Below are 18,138 nucleotides of genomic sequence, written 5' to 3'. Positions count from 1 at the left end.
AATCACGATGAAAACTTACGATTATGGTTCAAAATCACGATGAAAACTTACGATTATGGTTCAAAATCACAATGAAAACTTACAATTATGGTTCAAAATCACGATGAAAACTTACAATTATGGTTCAAAATCACGATGAAAACTTACGATTATGGTTCAAAAACTTTTGTTAAACGTTGATTTCCCGCCCCACCCCCTCATGTTAACAAAATCACATTTTTTATTAATTAATGTTGTTGTTTTTTCTCTCTTATTTTGGGAGATTCAGTGTTTTAAGGGGAATACCCCATTTAAAAGAAACTTCCAACGAAATCCTCGAATTATAATTGAAAGTTTTGTTACCAATTTAGATGATACAAAATTTTGTGAATTATATATTGATTATTTTATACTTTTAGATGATATGAAGGCATGAAAATGTCTGAAAAAATGTAGATGAATTGAGTTCAAAACGTCAAGGTGATAAATTTGTATCTTAAAGGAATTGAGTCTTCGCCATAAACTCAACTTTGCTAATCCCTAAATCTATGCAACCTGATTGAAGCATTTGTTTTTGCAATAATCAAAAATATTTGCTAAAAGTGTCAAAAAATACAATATCAATAACGGATGTTTCATATTGTTGATGTGGATGCATTTTTTCGGACATTTTCCTGCTAAACAATTATCTTTCTTTGGTATCTAAAATACAGAATCAAATTACCTTATTTCAATCTTTTACAGCAAGTGTTTTTATAAAAATTTAAAGATACAAATTTTACTTATTTTAGAAATATTTTTAAATGCTTATTCAAATCTTAATTTTTCTAATCCTCAAATTCACTTTTAACCAAAAAAAAATATATTTTAGCTGAAGAAAAATTGTCTTTTAAGATTGTTTCCGTTAAAAGTGGAAGAATTATGTAATCAGAAAGTTCTGAGACCGAATTATTAGAGAATTTGAGCCGTGGCTCAAATATGGTTGGTACCACTTAAAATTGTATTTAATATTTCAAGATGTAAGCCGGCGCTCATTTGAAACCGGTTTTTGGGGGATTTGAGACGCGGCTTAAATTAATTAAATTCGGACACTGCATCTTTATTCAAATATCATTTCTCTTTAAAAATTTCTTATTTAATTTCTTTTTCCAGATTTTTATGAAACAAATTTATTGCTAAATGTTAATGCAGAATGCAGATAATTATTTTCCAATCTTCTTGTTTTCTAGCTTCCATGTTTTGCTGGGTTCAATTAGCTTCCATGTTTTGCTGGGTTCAATTAGCTGCCATGTTTTGCTGGGTTCAATTAGCTGTCATGTTTTTCTGGTTTCAATNACCTTTAAAAAAACTTAAACGCTTATTTTATCTTAAATTTAATCTCATAGGCTCTGTATATTATATACATAATATATTTCATGATGAGAAAACAAATCTATTTCAATTTGAAATGTTTTTAGAACCAATGTTCATCAATAAAATTTTTTTTTAAATAACACTTTTCTTGAGTTGACTGTTGATGAAATTTCAAGATATCCTCGTTTTCTCTCTCTCAAAAAGAGTTACATTCTGACAATTAACTTCTTTGTCTCTGCTACATAAATCCGCAAATTGTCTATTTTTTTTAATGGTTAAAGGTATCCTTATGAATCGAGAATACCCCTCTATACATGGAGGGGCATTCGACACTTTGACACTTCGATACTTCGACACTTCGAGACCTCGACACTTCGACACTTCGACACTTCGACACTTCGACACTTCGACACTTCGATACTTCGACACTTCGACACTTCGAGACCTCGACACTTCGACACTTCGAAACTTCGATACTTCGACACTTCGACACTTCGACATTTCGACACTTCGACACTCAACACTTCGACAGTCCATTTCATTAATATTTTGGTTGCTTCTAGACTGTATGCCGTTGACAAAGGGAGCATATTCGATACATTCTTACCAAACCCCTCTTCACAACAACATCAGGTCAGCTTAAAGGGATCGCATACAAACATTAGGATATTTTAAAGGGACCGTACACACCATTAATTGAGTTTAAAGGGGTCGTAGACAACGTTAGTTGAGTTTAAAGGGATCGTAGCCAACATTAATTGAGTTTAAAGGGATCGTAGACAACATTAATTGAGTTTAAAGGGATCGAAGACAACGTTAGTTGAGTTTAAAGGGATCGTAGCCAACATTAATTGAGTTTAAAGGGATCGTAGACAACATTAATTAAGTTTAAAGGGATCGTATTCAACATCACGCTAATATCAAAGGGATCGTATCGAACATTACGCTAGAATTAAAGGGATCGTAATCAACATTAGGTGAGTTCAAAGGGATTGTATGCAACATGAGGTTTATTAAATGGGATCATTAAAATTATTTGAATCGTATACAATAATGTTTATTAAAAGGAATTGTTTAAAAAGATTTCGATTAATCCCATATAATCTAAAAATAGGTGATAAACAGAAACTATAGATATTGGAACACGACATTATAACAATATGTATATTTGATTTTGTTACAAAACAAATAATTTTACTAGTTTTGCTTAATAAATAAAAAATATAGCGAAATAGGTCTGTTTCACCCCCACAACTGCTGTTTCTCATGCTCATTGGGCATTTTAAAGTTATAACTTGAGTCTAAAAGTCGTCTTCCTATTTAAAAATTTTCTGGTTATCACATAACGAAAGAAATTTTTATTTTTTTTCTCTCTACTTAAATGAGACGAATTTCGTTAATTTAATGTAATCTAATTGTATTTTAATGATTCCGTTAAAGACAAACCTAAAAAACAATTTGACTTATCTAAACAACTCGACTTGAAACAATTGTACTTATATCAATCATTGTGCAGTCGAATGGAAATAATCCAAAAAACTCCCAAACTTTTTATTGATTTTGTATAAAGGAAAAGTTTTCTTCGGTAGAAAACTTTTGGAGATTTTTAAATTTCATTTCACGCATTTACCATCAAACTAAGTTAAAGTTTAAAATACTGAACACAAACTCTCATACCCAAGTCCAATTATTTAAATTTTCAATAATTAGATCGATCTCCCATTTTTTCTACAAAGGTTCCATGGTTACTTTTTACTTGTCTTAAATTTTCTATTACCTTTATTTTTACAACTCGATGGGGTAACCCTTTAATATTTCCAACTTAGACTGTTTGAATCGTGTGACAGCAAATCAACGGATTAAAAGATTAGAGTACAAGGGAAGTTATCTTTTTCTTATTTAATTTGTTTATGCAAAAACTATTTGTTTAGATTTCTTCCGCCATTTTGAAGGCGCCATCTTCCAACAGCTGATTGCAACCGAACCAAACCAAACCAAAGATGGGGCCACCCAAGGACAGGCTTGCAGCCATGCAGGCCAACACTTATTTCGACGACGATGATTCGTTTAATATCCCGGTGGACGAGGAGACGGAGGGGCACATGAAGGAGTTCTTCAAGGAGGTTGAGGAGATGAGGGATCTAGCGGATAAGATTGATGCCAAGATTAATGAGGTCAAACAACTCCAATCTCAGATACTCAACAGTGCTAAGGTCAATATTTAGTTTTTAAACATTATCATCATTTTTGTCAATTTTATTGTCATTATTATTATTGAGAGGCAGTTTAGCTTGATTTCTCCCTCTAATAGGAAGTTAAGCTCCTTGTCATACTTCTCTTATGACGTATTTACTCTGCTTTGAAACATTTATCATTCCTATATAAGGAAGGTAAAGTGAGTTCCTTAGGTACCAGGGCCATTTTCCGACAACTTCCTATTTAAGGAACTCTGGATGGAAATGACCTCACTGCTCTAGGTAGGACTAGACTTTTCCTTCCTGTTTTAGGGATTAAATTCTGCTTTAAGGCAAAGTAAATGCGCCATAAGAGAAGTATAACAAGGAGGTTTGGGCTCAACTTCCTATTTGACACTTGTGACGTCATGTATTATTGGTCCATTTCTCTGTTGCCAGCTATTGTACTTGATGATCTATTTGCAATTTACAGTATATATTTTAATAACAGCCTTTTTTTACAAACCAATTTTCTTGATACAATTCTTATTATTGTTCTGATCTATCTCTACTGTTAGTATTAGGATCGGATTAATTGTAAGAATATCAAGTATCTGGAATTCGGGAATCCTAGACAATTTATTACGGATAGACATTATTTCTGTGTTCGACAAACAAATCATAATAATATAAAAATATAAACCGTCGTTGTAAATGACCCTTCATTAAAAAGTACCATAATAGGTTCACAATAAGAGCTCATCGTCATTTTTCGCAATTCTAAAAACTTACATGAGAACTAGAAAATTGTGGAATAGGAAGACGACTTTTAGGTTCAAGTTATGATTTTAAATAGTGAAATTGTGCAGTGTAAACAACCCCATTTTACTTAATACGAGATTTAATAAAACTTTTTGTTTTGTAACAACATCAAAAACAGTTAAGGATTGCTATTATTTCGTCTTCCTATTCAACAATTTCTGTTCTGACTGTACAGAGTAATATTACAATTTTTATAAATTTCAAGGGATACAACTTTGTGAATTGTTTAATGCGCTCTATTGATAAATTTCTGAACAATCCCTTTAACAATTATAAATTTTAGGTTGATTCAACCCAGCAGGCGCAGATGGACGATCTTATGGCCGAGATCAAAAAGATGGCGAATAGTTGCCGATCCAGGTAAATATTTCAAATTTTAGTATAAATGTGAACGAAGGAAAGTTTTCGTGAACGATGGTGCCAACAGGAATAAACTAACGATGAACGAAGATCTTGGATCGTTCAGGGAAATGAAAAAACTCTCGTTTTTTAAAACGAACAAAAAACGATAAAAATCTCGAAATAACGATTGTTTTTTACTGAACGAACGGTTTTGCGGAATATTGAACAAAATAGGGGGTTTACTTAACAAAAAACTTTTAAAAAAAAAACTATCTTTTTTTCTGAACGAAAGATTTTACTGTATCCCGATCGGTTAATTAATCTGGAGATTACCAACAAGAGGAGAACAACCATTATTTAATCTGGAGATCAAGAAAAAGAGGAAATCAAGCATTAATCTCGATATCCACCATTCTAAAGTTTTAAGCTCTGATTTAAAAAGGCAGTTTAGCTTGATTTCTCCCTCTAATGGGAATTTGAGCCTAAGCCTCATGAATAGACTTTTCCTTCCTTATTGAGGGATTAAATTCTGCTTTAAAGCAGAGTAAATGCGCCATAAGAGAAGTATAACAAGGAGGTTTGGGTTCAACTAACTTCCTATTTGACACTTGTGACGTCATGTATTATTGGTCCATTTCTCTGTTGCCATCTGTAATCTATTTGTAAATAACAGTATATATTTTATAAGAACCTTTTTTTACAAACGAATTTTTTTGATACAATTCTTATTATTGTTCTGATCTATCTCTACTGTTAGTATTAGGATCGGATTAATTGTAAGAATATCAAGTATCTGGAATTTGGGAATCCTAGACAATTTATTACGAATAGACATTATTTGTGTGTTCGGACAAATAAATCATAATAATATAAAAATATTAACCTTCATTGTAAATGACCCTTCTTTAAAAAGTACCATAATAGATTCACAATCGTCATTTTTCACTATCTATACATAAATTTGGCTTGTCTTGGTGTTTGTCTGTTTGTCTGTCTGTCTGTTTGTTTGTATCCAATAAACGTCAAAACGGCTGAACCGATCGGGCCCAAATTTTTTGTGGGACATCACGTTACCACAGGGAAGGTTTATGAATGATCAAAATTTCAAATATTTGTCTCCATCAAAATTCGATCTTCATTAAATTTTTGAAAATTTTGAAAATCCACGAAATTTTTTGTGAAAATCCGCGAATTATTTTTGTTTTGTTTTACGATGTACACAAAGAGCACATGTTCACAATAAATTTAGAAGATGGGCGCGAAGCGCCCTATAAGTCTAGTCTATATATAAATTTTGCTTGGGTGTCTGTCTGTTTGTTTGTTTGTATCCAATAAACGTCAAGACGACTGAACCGATCAGGCCCAAATTTTGTGTGGGACCTCACGTGGCCCCAGGGAAGGTTTATGGCCAATCAGACTTTAAATATGTCATCTTAAAATATTTTTATCTTAAATTATTTAATTTTGTAAAATTTTGAAAATGCGCGAAAAAATATTATGAAATCCGCAAATTTGTTTAAATTTTTTTTTATACTGTTCAAAGAGAAAGTGCTCAAAGATAAAGCAATAGTTAAAAGTTTAAAAAGAAGATGGCGCGAAGCGCCCTAAAAGCCTTGTTCTAGCAAATTGCAGTGAGAACTAGAAAATTGTGAAATAGGAAGACGACATTCCGGTTCAAGTTGTGATTTTAAATAGTAAATTAACATGTAAACAAGCCCATTTTACTTAATACAAAATTTAATAAAACTATTGATCAAATGCAGTTAAGGATTGCTATTGTGTCGTCTTCCTTTTCAACTGTTTTCTGTTCTAACTGTACAGAGTAATGTTACAATTTTTGATAAATTTCTTGGGTTACAACTTTGTGAATTGTTTAATGCGCTCTATTAATAAATTTCTGAACAATCCCTTTAATAATAATTAAATTTAGGTTGATTCGACCCAGCAGGCGCAGATGGACGATCTTATGGCCGAGATCAAAAAGATGGCGAATAGTTGTCGATCCAGGTAAGTCACTTGGGAAGTCGCCTTTCGGCAAATGCCTTTGGGAAAGTACCTAGCACCTATAATATATTTATCCTGAGTTTCCTGATATATATATATATATATATATTAAAAACCAAAAATTCTATTTTTGCCGTGAAATTGTAAGGTTTCCTCACACGTACATAAAGGGCTGTTGCAAAAGTAATATATATTTTCATAATTATCTTCTCATTCCATAGTTTTATTGATATTTTTTATTTTTATGTTAAGAGTTTTTGAAATTCCACGGGCAACTTCGGGCACTTTAGCTAGTTTATACAAATTTTTATATTAATATATATTTAATATTATTTAGATTGAAGAAGATGGAACAGGAGACGGATACTGAGGAGAAAGGTCGAGGCGGAGCTACGGCGGAGATTAGGATCAGGAAAACACAACATATGGGAGCATCAAGGTAAGGGTTGAGGCGGAGCTAGGGCGGAGATTAGGATCAGGAAAACTCAACTTATGGGAGCATCAAGGTAAGGGTTGAGGCGGAGCTAGGGCGGAGATTAGGATTAGGAAAACACAACTTATGGGAGCATCAAGGTAAGGGTCGAGGCGGAGCTACGGCGGACATTAGGATTAGTAAAACACAACATATGGAAGCATCAAGGTATTCTTACATTGTATAGAATGAGCAGAGAGTTATATTTCTCTAAATCATTGTCACACTATCTGAAAAGATAAAACAAGGTTACCCACAAAGGATTAGATTTTACATAATTAACACTGTCTGTTAGATACATTAAATTCATAATTCCCCCAAACTGTAAATTTGTTTCTTCATTTTTCAACTCGTTAAATGAACCATTGAAAGACTAATTTGTCCTTTGGATCGTCATGTCTTTCGAGTTTCCAGTCGTAAACCATAAAAAGCATTGTCTGGCTAAGAATGAATAAGATAATTATGTTTATCTCTTTAAAATCTCTTTAAAATATAATTATTTTCAACAATAGTTTCTCTGCAGTGTTACCCCCAAGTTCGAAGACAACATTATTTTTTATGTCGCCTTCGTAGTAGGGTTTCCACGAAATGGCTAAATCTTTTGCGCAAAATTTGCGCTATTTTCGCGCAAATTTTATTTTTGCGAACTTTTGCGCTATTTTTGCTAGGAAAACACAACATATGGGAGCATCAAGGTAAGGGTTGAGGCAGAGCTAGGGCGGAGATTAGGATCAGGAAAACTCAACTTATGGGAGCATCAAGGTAAGGGTTGAGGCGGAGCTACGGCAGAGAATAGGATTAGGAAAACACAACATATGGGAGCATCAAGGTAAGGGTCGAGGCGGAGCTACGGCGGAGAATAGGATTAGGATTAGACTTTACTTAATAAACGTGATTAAGAATCCCTGTAAAATACGTTTTTGATTCTTAAAATGTTTCACCCCTATATAAACATACAAAATAATTAAGCAGTGATATTTGTTTAGTATGCAGGAGGGAATACAATACTATTGGGGATTTACATCCTGAGAATATATATTATTCATTTGTTATTATGGTACAGTTAAACCCTAAATATTAAATACATAGAAAGAATTTATCAAATGTCGTATTCTTCACTTTCTGATAATGGAATGTTGCAGATATTTAGTTTTTTAATTAAATGATTATATGGAGCTCTTTAAAACTGTTCCCGCATATTCATGGCTATTTATTTATTTTTGCAAAAACTGAAATTTACGTAAAGACGACATTTCATAAATTCTTTTGATGTATTTAATATTTAGGGTTTAACTGTATTTAATGAAAAAACTGAAATAAGAAACATTTTGTTAATTTTGATTAATATGCAATTCATTTAAAGTGATTATAAACTTTTTCTTTAAAACTTTCACAACCATGTTATTTTCGTTTCTGATTTGTAGCAACATTTATTTTGATTCTCACAAACTCTGATTTTTTATCCATATATCTTTGCAACCCGATTTCAAAGATCTTTGATATTTCAAACGATCGTTTGAAGGGTTTATACTGACAGATTAAAAAGATATTATAAAATTTGAGTTTGTGGCAAAACCGCAGTTCCTTTCTGGCATTAAAATATATTCATATTCCTCGTATAAATCCTTTAATATTGATATAAGCTGGACAAATATAAAGCAAATGTTGCCACAGAGAATATTGATGATAAATTATGAGAGATCCAAAAAAAGCTTTTCTTCTCTTTTTGTACAGTGAAAGCCTTTATAACGAATACATGGAAAGAATTGATCAAATGTCGCATTCTTCACTTTCTGATAATGGAATGTTGCAGATATTTAGTTTTTTAACTAAATGATTATATGGAGCTCTTTAAAACTGTTCCCGCATATTCATGGCTATTTATTTATTGTCGCAAATACTTAATATAGTATAAAACTCATTGAAAAATTGTCAAGACGACATTTGATAAATGTATTCGTTATTAAGGGCTTCACTGTATGAAATCTAAACTCCAAGTGATCCAGTGCAACCTTTCATATTAAAATCAATGAGAATTTTTCCAATTGTTTAGTTTTAACATTTAAATGTCTAGGGTTACAAAAAAGTATAATGTAAGTTAGTGAAGTAAACCCAACACTGTGAAGTTGACACAAATCTTGAAAATTTATGCAACTTATCCACGCAGTCTAGATCTTTGTAAAGTTTTTCATAATTTAATTAAAAATAAACAAATAATATATCTGCAATTTCATACTTAACAACTTAACAACTTAACAACTTAACAACTTAAAAAAAATAATAAAATCAAGTGTAATTTGAAATTTGATATCCAATCTCAGATAACAAATCTAATTTTTTTTTCTAAAAACAGTTTCGGTGGAATTTATTATTTCTATTTAATTTGAGATTTTTATGATACTTTTTCTCAGAATTTAATTAAATACATTTTATTAAATTCCCAGATTCAAACAGATTTAAAATATTATATGCAAACAGATTTATAATATTATGTTCAAACAGATCTAAAATATTATATTCAAACAGATTTAAAATATTATATTCAAACAGATTTATAATATTATATTCAAACAGATTTAAAATATTATATGCAAACAGATTTATAATATTATGTTCAAACAGATCTAAAATATTATATGCAAAAAGATTTATAATATTATATTCAAACAGATTTAAAATATTATATTCAAACAGATTTATAATATTATATTCAAACAGATTTAAAATATTATATGCAAACAGATTTATAATATTATATTCAAACAGATTTAAAATATTATATTCAAACAGATTTAAAATATTACATTCAAACAGATTTAAAATATTATATGCACAAAGATTTATGATATTATATTCAAACAGATTTAAAATATTATATTCAAATAGATTTAAAATATTATATGCACACAGATTTTTAATAGTATATTCAAGCAGATTTAAAATATTATATTCAAACAGATTTTAAAAAAACAGATTTAAAAAAAAGGCAATAGGACTTAAAATAATTTGCTCAAACTCTAATGAATTCATTGAATTTCTGAATTTTAATTTTGTAGTCCTTTGATAATTTGAAATGTCTATGGTTTACATTAAGTTTGGAATTAGCCACAGAATATATTTCAAGGGTGAATCACGCACCTCTGACCCTTTAGTAAAAGTAAATTCCACCTAAAGTCTAACCGTGCCAATTTTGTTGCACCGGCTAGTACTATTGTGTGTCTGCTTTATTCACCCAATGTCTGGTCGATACAGTACAAACTGGGACCGGAAAGTTTGACCCGGCTCGGAAATTCAAATGTACTACGGCTGCCCTTGGAATTGCTATACATTAGTGAATTGATCAGACTTAAGGATTTCCCAATTTAGGACTTTAAGTTCTTTATCTTTAAAGTTTGTCTAATGGATGTCAGTCGCTTAATTCAAAGGTTTATCCGGATATCCAAGATACAAAATCTGGCCGCTCGGTTTCCTGATTTATAAAATTATTTAATTTTCAGGCGGTTTGTGGAGGTTATGACCGAGTACAATAGGATACAGGTATATTTATATCTATACAGTTATAACCAGACGATTTTATAGCAATACTTGTGTATTTGATGTTGTTACAAAGAAAATGTTTTACTAGACTTGACACTTATCACTAATAAAGTGAAATGGGTCTCTTTACATTGCACAAATGCTGTATCCCATTAGAATTGGACTATTCAAAGTAATAAATTAAGTCTAAAAGTCGTCTTCATTCCAGATTTTTCAATTATTTTAAATGTTGAAAACCAAAGTTTCATATTTTTTAAACGATGATGAGCTCCACATTTTGTTTAAAAATTTACTTATTTTGTTTGGCAAAGTTCATATTTAGTGAATCTTTTTTTGACCTTTTAGTACTCAAAATCGGACCTTTGACCTTTAACCTTTGTAAATAGAAATTCTTCTAACTGTAAGAGTTTGTGAATGCATAATTCTTACCCTTGCACCTTCTGACCTTGGGTTGAGTACAACTCTTAATATTTTTCTGTTTGACCTTCTGACCTTTGACCTTCTGACCTTTGACCTTCTTACCTTTGACCTTCTTACCTTTGACCTTCTGACCTTTGACCTTCTGACCTTTTACCTTCAGACCTTTGACCTTCTGATCTTTGACCTTCTGATCTTTGACCTTCTGACCTTTGACCTTCTGACCTTTGACCTTCTGACCTTTGACCTTCTGCCCTTTAACCTTCTGACCTTTGACCTTCTGACCTTTGACCTTCTGACCTTTGACCTTCTGACCTTTGACCTTCTGCCCTTTGACCTTCAGACCTTTAACCTTCTGATCTTTGACCTTCTGACCTTTGACCTTCTGACCTTTGACCTTCTGACCTTTGACCTACTGCCCTTTGACCTTCTGATCTTTTACTTTCTTACCTTTGACCTTCTGACCTTTGACCTTCTGACCTTTGACCTTCTGACCTTTGACCTTCTGACCTTTGACCTTCTGACCTTTGGCTTTCTGACTTTCTCACTTCTGAAAATTGTTTTTGTAGGTGTCGTACAGGGAGGAGAGTAAGGGAAAGATAGCTAGACAGCTTGAGATTGCTGGTCAAACAGCTACTGATGAGGAGTTGGAGCAAATGCTTGAGGTATTATTATTATTATTATTATTATTGTTATTATTATTATTATTATTATTATTGTTATTATTATTATTATTATTATTATTATTATTTATTATTATTATTGTTATTATTATTATTATTATTATTATTATCAATATTATCATTATTATTATTATTATCAGGGAGGTGGAGGTGCCCGCCTGACCGGGCATATTCAGATAGAGGGAAATGAAGACCAACTACGTGCAACCATCAATGATATTGAACAAAGGTAAAGCATATTTATCAAAAATGTTTCTATTTTGTGAAGTACAAAAATATTGGTGTGTCGTTAATAATTTTAGTTTTTGGGTCTTCGATAATATAGATTTGTGATAGGACAACTAGTAAGAAGGAGACTTTTGGGGCATCAATTAAATGTGCCTCCACAATGGTACTCCGATGGTACTCTAATCGGACCCCAATGGTACTCCATTGGTACTTTGATGGTTCTCCGATGGTACACTGATGGTACTCCAATGGTACTCGTACTCCGATGGTACTCTAATGATGGTACTCCGATGGTACACTGATGGTACTCCAATGGTATTCCGCTCCATTGGTACTCCGATGATACTCCAATGGTACTCCGATGGTACTTTGATGGTTCTCCGATGGTACACTGATGGTACTCCAATGGTACTCAAATTGTACTCCGATGGTACTCTAATCGCACCCCAATGGTACTCCATTGGTACTCCGATGGTACTCCGATGGTACTCCAATGGTACTCCGATGGTACTTTGATGGTACTCCGATGGTACACTGATGGTACTCCAATGGTATTCCGATGGTATTCCGATGGTACTCCAATGATACCTTGACGGAACTCCGATGTACCATTGTTCATTTGAAAACATTATGTGAACTATTAGTCAAAATGAAACAAAAGTATACAATACAGATAATTAAGTTTTAACCAAAAGAGTGGAAGCTTAATAATTGAATTATATTATTAATGATTAATTAAAAGAAACTGAAAAGAAATGTCGAATACAAAACTACATGATTACAAAACTACATGATTACAAAACTACATGATTACAAAACTACATGATTACCAAACAACGTAGTTTGTCCACAGATAAATAATTCGACAATTCGTAAGAAAAGATGAAAATTTAAATAAAAAAAAGTTTTCTGCAATTTGTATGGAAAAATATATAAATTTTGTTTAAACTATTGAACATTGGATTTTTTAAACCAATTTATGTTTAAAAGTTTTCTTTCTTAAAAAATTTATTAAAAATTGAACATCTACTTTTTTACTCTACAGAGGTTTGGTTCATCACCATCACCGAATTTAAATAATTGCTACAGTCGATGTCGAATTTATCAATAAAATCGGAAAGTCGTCTTCATTGTGTTTATATAAACACCGACCACTGTACAATGTACATGTCATAATTCTTCTCATCTTGTTCTCTCACCATATCTTCTCTTTATTCATCGGTTCAGAATATTTTAAACATTGATGCATTTACTAATTCAGTTGTATGGTGACATATATTAAGATATGTTTAAAATTCTCACCATCTTACAGCCATTTCAAACCAAGATGTGAACTGCACCCTCTCATGCAAAAATAAGCATTTTTCCAAACTCCATTTGCACTTTTAAAATGTATATTCCTAGAGCTACAGAAATATAAGTGGTTGGTGAAGTAAAACCAAATGCAAATGGCGACTTTAAAGTCGAGGCTGTATAAACATTTGATGACTAACTTTCATTTTGTTTAGACACGAGATGTTCATGAAGCTGGAACAGAGCATCAAGGAGTTGCACGAGATGTTCATGGATATCGCCATGTTGATAGAGAACCAGGGGGAGATGGTCAACAGGTAGGTCGGCAGGGTGATCAGGATGGTGTGGGTTGTTGGGGTTGTCAGGGTTGTCGTTGGGGTCAAAGTTGTCATGGTGATAAGGGTGGTCAGGGTGGTCAGGATTGTCAGGATAGTCAGGGTGGTTGAAATTAATCATGGTGGTTGAATTTGTCACGGTTGTCAGTGTGATCAGGTTGGAAAGGGTTATCAACGATTGATTTCAAAAATATTTATTTTCATAGCACTTATTCGAGGAAAATAATGACCTTTCATGAATCCTCCGACCTGGCCTGACTAATAGGTCCCTACAATACTTTTGTCCGATCAGTCATTTTAACGTTTACTGGATCTAAACCAACCAAAAAAACAGAATAAAATATATATATAGATAATTTAATTCTATGGGTGTTAAAAAGCACTTTGTTAAAGAAACAAAGATAATTTGCTGTATAGATAGTTTGTATTTTCTGAACAATCTGAACTTTTCTCTTTTTTCTTTTTTATCTATGCCATAAGAATTTAAGTTTTACTGAAGAAAAGTAAAATTAAACAGATAAAAGAATTATTTTCAAACATTTTTTATCTCGTATTCGCAAAGGAACTCAGATTTTCTATTACCTATATCTTTGCAACCCAATGTCGTAGACCTTAGATATTTGAAACTTTCGATCAAATTAATCAAATAATCAAATATAAGTTTGACATATCAAGGTTTTCCACCATCAGATTGCCACGATATAGGGATTAGAAAATTTGAATTTGTGGCAAAAACTCAATTCCTTTGTTGATGTTAATCTTAAACCCTTTTTATAAGTATGGCTTGCCTTGTTTATACAATTCCTTAATGTTGTTCTAATTACGGTTTTTTTTCCAATAGAGATTAAATTTAAGTAAAATACAGGGGTGTATATTTTTTCAGAATAACCCCCCTCGGACCTTGAGGAGGGGAGGGGGGGATTTTTTTAAAGAATAACCCCCCTCGGTCCTTGAGGAGGGGAGGGGGGGATTTTTTTTCAGAATAACCCCCCTCGGACCTTGAGGAGGGGAGGGGGGGAATTTTTTTTAATGATTTGGGGGGAAAAATGTGACATCAAGCAAAATTATTTCATAATTATAAAATTATTTTCATTCTTTTTGATACTTTTTTGATAATTTTCATTCATTTATTTCTTTTAAAAAAAAAATCATTTGTTTTCTCCAATTCATCAAATAATACTTTAAAAAATATATTTGCTATCGGAAAAAAATTATTTTCAAAAAAGGAGGGGGGAAAAAGGATTTTTCGAGAATAATAAACTTCTTTAAAATTTGTAGGAATAATTTAAAAGCATGTAGAATAAAAAAGTCTTTGAACTTTTTCTTTCAACTATGTCAAGATATGACTTTTTAAATTAGGCAATTCTAGCCGAAGTGCCCGGCATTGCCAATGGAATTGGAAAGGTCTCAACCAAAAATCGAAAATAATTTTGCTAATTACTTCTCGAAACCAAAGCTAAGCACAAGTGCTTAATAGTGCTAAAATGTAAATGTAAAGGGCTACAGAAAAGCATAAGGGAGTCAGAGTGATAAAATCAAAGCACAAGGTGTTGCGACACTTCAAAGTCGACCCTGTCTTAAAAATTGATCTATGCGGTACCTTCCATGCCCGATTTACAATGTTACCCTTGAAACCTTAATCTGATCGAAAATGAAAAAATAATTTCGAATGACTCAAAAAGTAGTTAATTCTGATAATTCATTATTTTTTATGTGAAAGAAAATGGGCGATTCACTTTGAAGAGAAACCTCAAAAGAAAAAAAGAGTTTGAAGAAACAAAAACGTGGATTTACAATTCATGCTTGATCTGACAAAGCTTTGAAGGGTATCGTTGCAAATCGGACATTGCCATCTTTGCCTTGAGGGACACCTAAAAGTATGTTTACAGTCCCTTTATATCGGAAAACATCTTGTTGAATTTTCCCCTTTATTTAAATCCTTAAGCATCTTTCGAGGACTCGTGTACACTGTACAGACTAGACATATTCATTTTCTACAGTGTGTAGTGTATAGACCAGACATATTCAGTTTTCTACAGTGTGTAGTGTACAGACTAGACGTATTCATTTTCTACAGTGTGTACCAAAAATCTCTGGAATAATAAGTTGACTTTCGGACTTGGTTTAAGACACAATATTTGTGAAATTTAAACATATACAATTAAAGAAATAAGTAATTATAAAGTTCCTAGACTTATTTTGATTTGTATAATAAAATTGAGTACATCTGAGTAGTGCTATGTTGTCCGTCTTTATATTCCACAGTTTTCTGGCTCTCACTTTGTCTGTTTTTTCTTCTTGACAGACCCTGAAAACAGTAAATATTTTAGAATTGATGCCCATGTTGAGAGTGCTGTTGAATACACTACGCGCGCCACCAACGACACCAAGAAGGCGCTTGAATATCAGAGTAAAGCGCGTAGGAAGAAGATAATGATGCTCTTGTGTATGATCATTGGTGGCAGTTTGGGTACCTATATAGGTCTCAAATATCTGGGATTTGTCTAATCATGTTTAAATTCAGGTTATTACATCTTTTTTTGGTTTGCTGAGAGGCCTTTTTTACAGATCGCTATTACTTTGAAGTTTAAGATTAACAATTTAGTATCATCCAAATTTGTAAATTTTATATTTTGCAAAGTTTTAGATTTGAAACTCTTAAAAATTTGAAAGCCTACTTCAGACTTCAAATAAATTTTTAAGCTTAAATTGAAAGATCGGGAACAATATTATTATTTGATCTTTTAAAAGAAATAATATATTTGAAAATTGTTTAGTTATTGCTAACGGTTGTACATTTAATTTCAGTTATTAGTAAAAGGCCTCGTACAGCTAATAGTCTCTGAAAATATTCCGTTAAAGTTATTTTGAGAAGAAGAAACCATTTGCTTGATTGGTCCTAACTATGCAAAGTTTAAGCAACGTTTAAAAAATAAATATGGCGGTAAAAACAAGAACTTAAGGAATCTCACCCAATATATCTCATAATCTTAAATACTGTAGAACTAAAAGTTGTTTACTAAGGATTTTCTTATTCTATCCACTGTGTGATTTTATCTATATATAGCTAGATCTTTCTTTAGAGCAGTCAGTCGTATTTGTGAACAATCTCCCGCATTTACAGTCCTCAGTCATGAGATTTTAATACAAACAACAGTTTATTGACAAATTCTTCCTAAATTTTTCTAGAACTTTTCTGGGATAGCCCAGTAGTTTATGTGTAGTTTATGCTTGACGCGGATTTTTATCTATGTTTAATTTTCCTTAAGAGAAAATGCGCACATGATTGTGTGCGCATAAATGCAGGAGAATGCCGCACACAATACTCTATTTAAATTCCAATGTTATGAATGATATATATTCTCACAATGTTTAAATGATCCAGTTCATCTTTTTAAATAAATATAGTTAAAATTTTGATATTTTTTTAATTGATGTGATAGAGTAGAGAGCTAGACATTTTTCAAACGTACTGCAATTAATATATTTACATTTACCACCACAAAAAATGTCAATAGCTAATACAAAAATTGTGACCCATATAAAAGTTTGAAAAAGTTTATTTTCAGACTTTTTACTCCAAAACAATATAGAATCAAATAATCAAAATATCGCTTGAATGTCGTCTTTCTACTCTACAGTTTAATGAAGTTCTTTTTTTTAAACAAACTATTTGTATTTGGGCTTCCTCTCCTTGTCTATTATATATCATTAAACTATTCCATGTTTGGTTTTAACCCTATCTCGATTTGACTATTTTTGTCTAATATAGATATGAGGGGGGAGGGGTGTTTTTTCCCTTAAAGTTGAAATACGACCTCCAACTTTATTGGGAGGGGTGCTGTAGAGGGTTTTTAATAAGTACGTCGGAAAATGCTGAAAATAGTTTTTTTTTACTTTCGATAAATATTAACATGTATCGTAAGTTATTTACATCCATTTTTCAAGGGCTTTTAAAATAAATAAATTTTTGATCTGTAGCTATTCAATAAAAACGTTATGGACTAATTTTAAGAACAGACCGTTTGACCGTCCTCCACCCTACCCTATGCATAAAAAATTTTTTTTTTTCACATTTCTGAAGTTAAAAAAGTGAAGACGATTAATCGTTCTAGTGTAAACCGTTTTTAAGCTTTAACAATTTATGATCAACAACTTGTGTTCTCAACCAAGAATCAAGAATCAAGAATCAAGATGAAGATCAGAGAACTTTCCAGTTTCTAATTCTCTTTAAACTTTTTAAGGAACAAACATGCCTAATTAATGAAAAACATGAAAAATAATTATTTTAGCTAAAATTCTATCATCTGTTATAACAAAGCATTTTAACTTTTCAAACATTTTTTGGTATATAGATCTCACTACTATATTTCACATTTTATCTCAAAGTTTGATTCTAAATTTTGATTGAAATTTCATATTTTGACGCGTCAAGTTTGTTCAGTTTTGTACCGAGATACAGTACCAAAGTTTAATATGTACAACGCAATTCTTTCATG

The 18,138-nt window shown here is 31.8% G+C and overlaps 1 protein-coding gene across 2 annotated transcripts; it reads left to right on the top strand.

The window, feature by feature from the left end:
- Positions 1-378: 378 nt before the first annotated feature.
- Positions 379-17,059, top strand: LOC111699744 (syntaxin). Of its 2 annotated transcripts, none has more exons than XM_023470476.1 (10): positions 379-459; positions 1,896-1,965; positions 3,264-3,545; positions 6,601-6,677; positions 7,012-7,113; positions 10,644-10,683; positions 11,670-11,765; positions 11,924-12,012; positions 13,520-13,621; positions 15,970-17,059. In XM_023470476.1, exons 3-10 carry the CDS (start codon positions 3,333-3,335, stop codon positions 16,145-16,147), a joined length of 897 nt encoding a protein of 298 aa, XP_023326244.1. In that variant the 5' UTR covers positions 379-459; positions 1,896-1,965; positions 3,264-3,332; the 3' UTR covers positions 16,148-17,059. The 2 variants fall into 2 exon arrangements, with proteins under 2 accessions (XP_023326244.1, XP_023326245.1); XM_023470477.1 differs by lacking the exon at positions 6,601-6,677 and adding an exon at positions 4,612-4,688.
- Positions 17,060-18,138: the final 1,079 nt, after the last annotated feature.

This window comes from Eurytemora carolleeae, unplaced genomic scaffold, assembly GCF_000591075.1.
Source record: "Eurytemora carolleeae unplaced genomic scaffold, Eaff_2.0 scaffold262, whole genome shotgun sequence".
Classification (NCBI taxonomy): Eukaryota; Metazoa; Arthropoda; class Copepoda; order Calanoida; family Temoridae; genus Eurytemora; species Eurytemora carolleeae.
The sequence above is the reverse complement of the archived record's forward strand: the minus strand, read 5'-3'. Positions and strand labels throughout refer to the sequence as shown.

Coding starts and splice junctions, on each gene's coding strand:
- LOC111699744 (XM_023470476.1), top strand. CDS start 3,333: ATGGGGCCACCCAAGGACAGGCTTGCAGCCATGCAGGCCAACACTTAT. Junction 3,546..6,600: donor AGATACTCAACAGTGCTAAG/GTCAATATTTAG, acceptor AATTAAATTTAG/GTTGATTCGACCCAGCAGGC. Junction 10,684..11,669: donor CCGAGTACAATAGGATACAG/GTATATTTATAT, acceptor TTGTTTTTGTAG/GTGTCGTACAGGGAGGAGAG.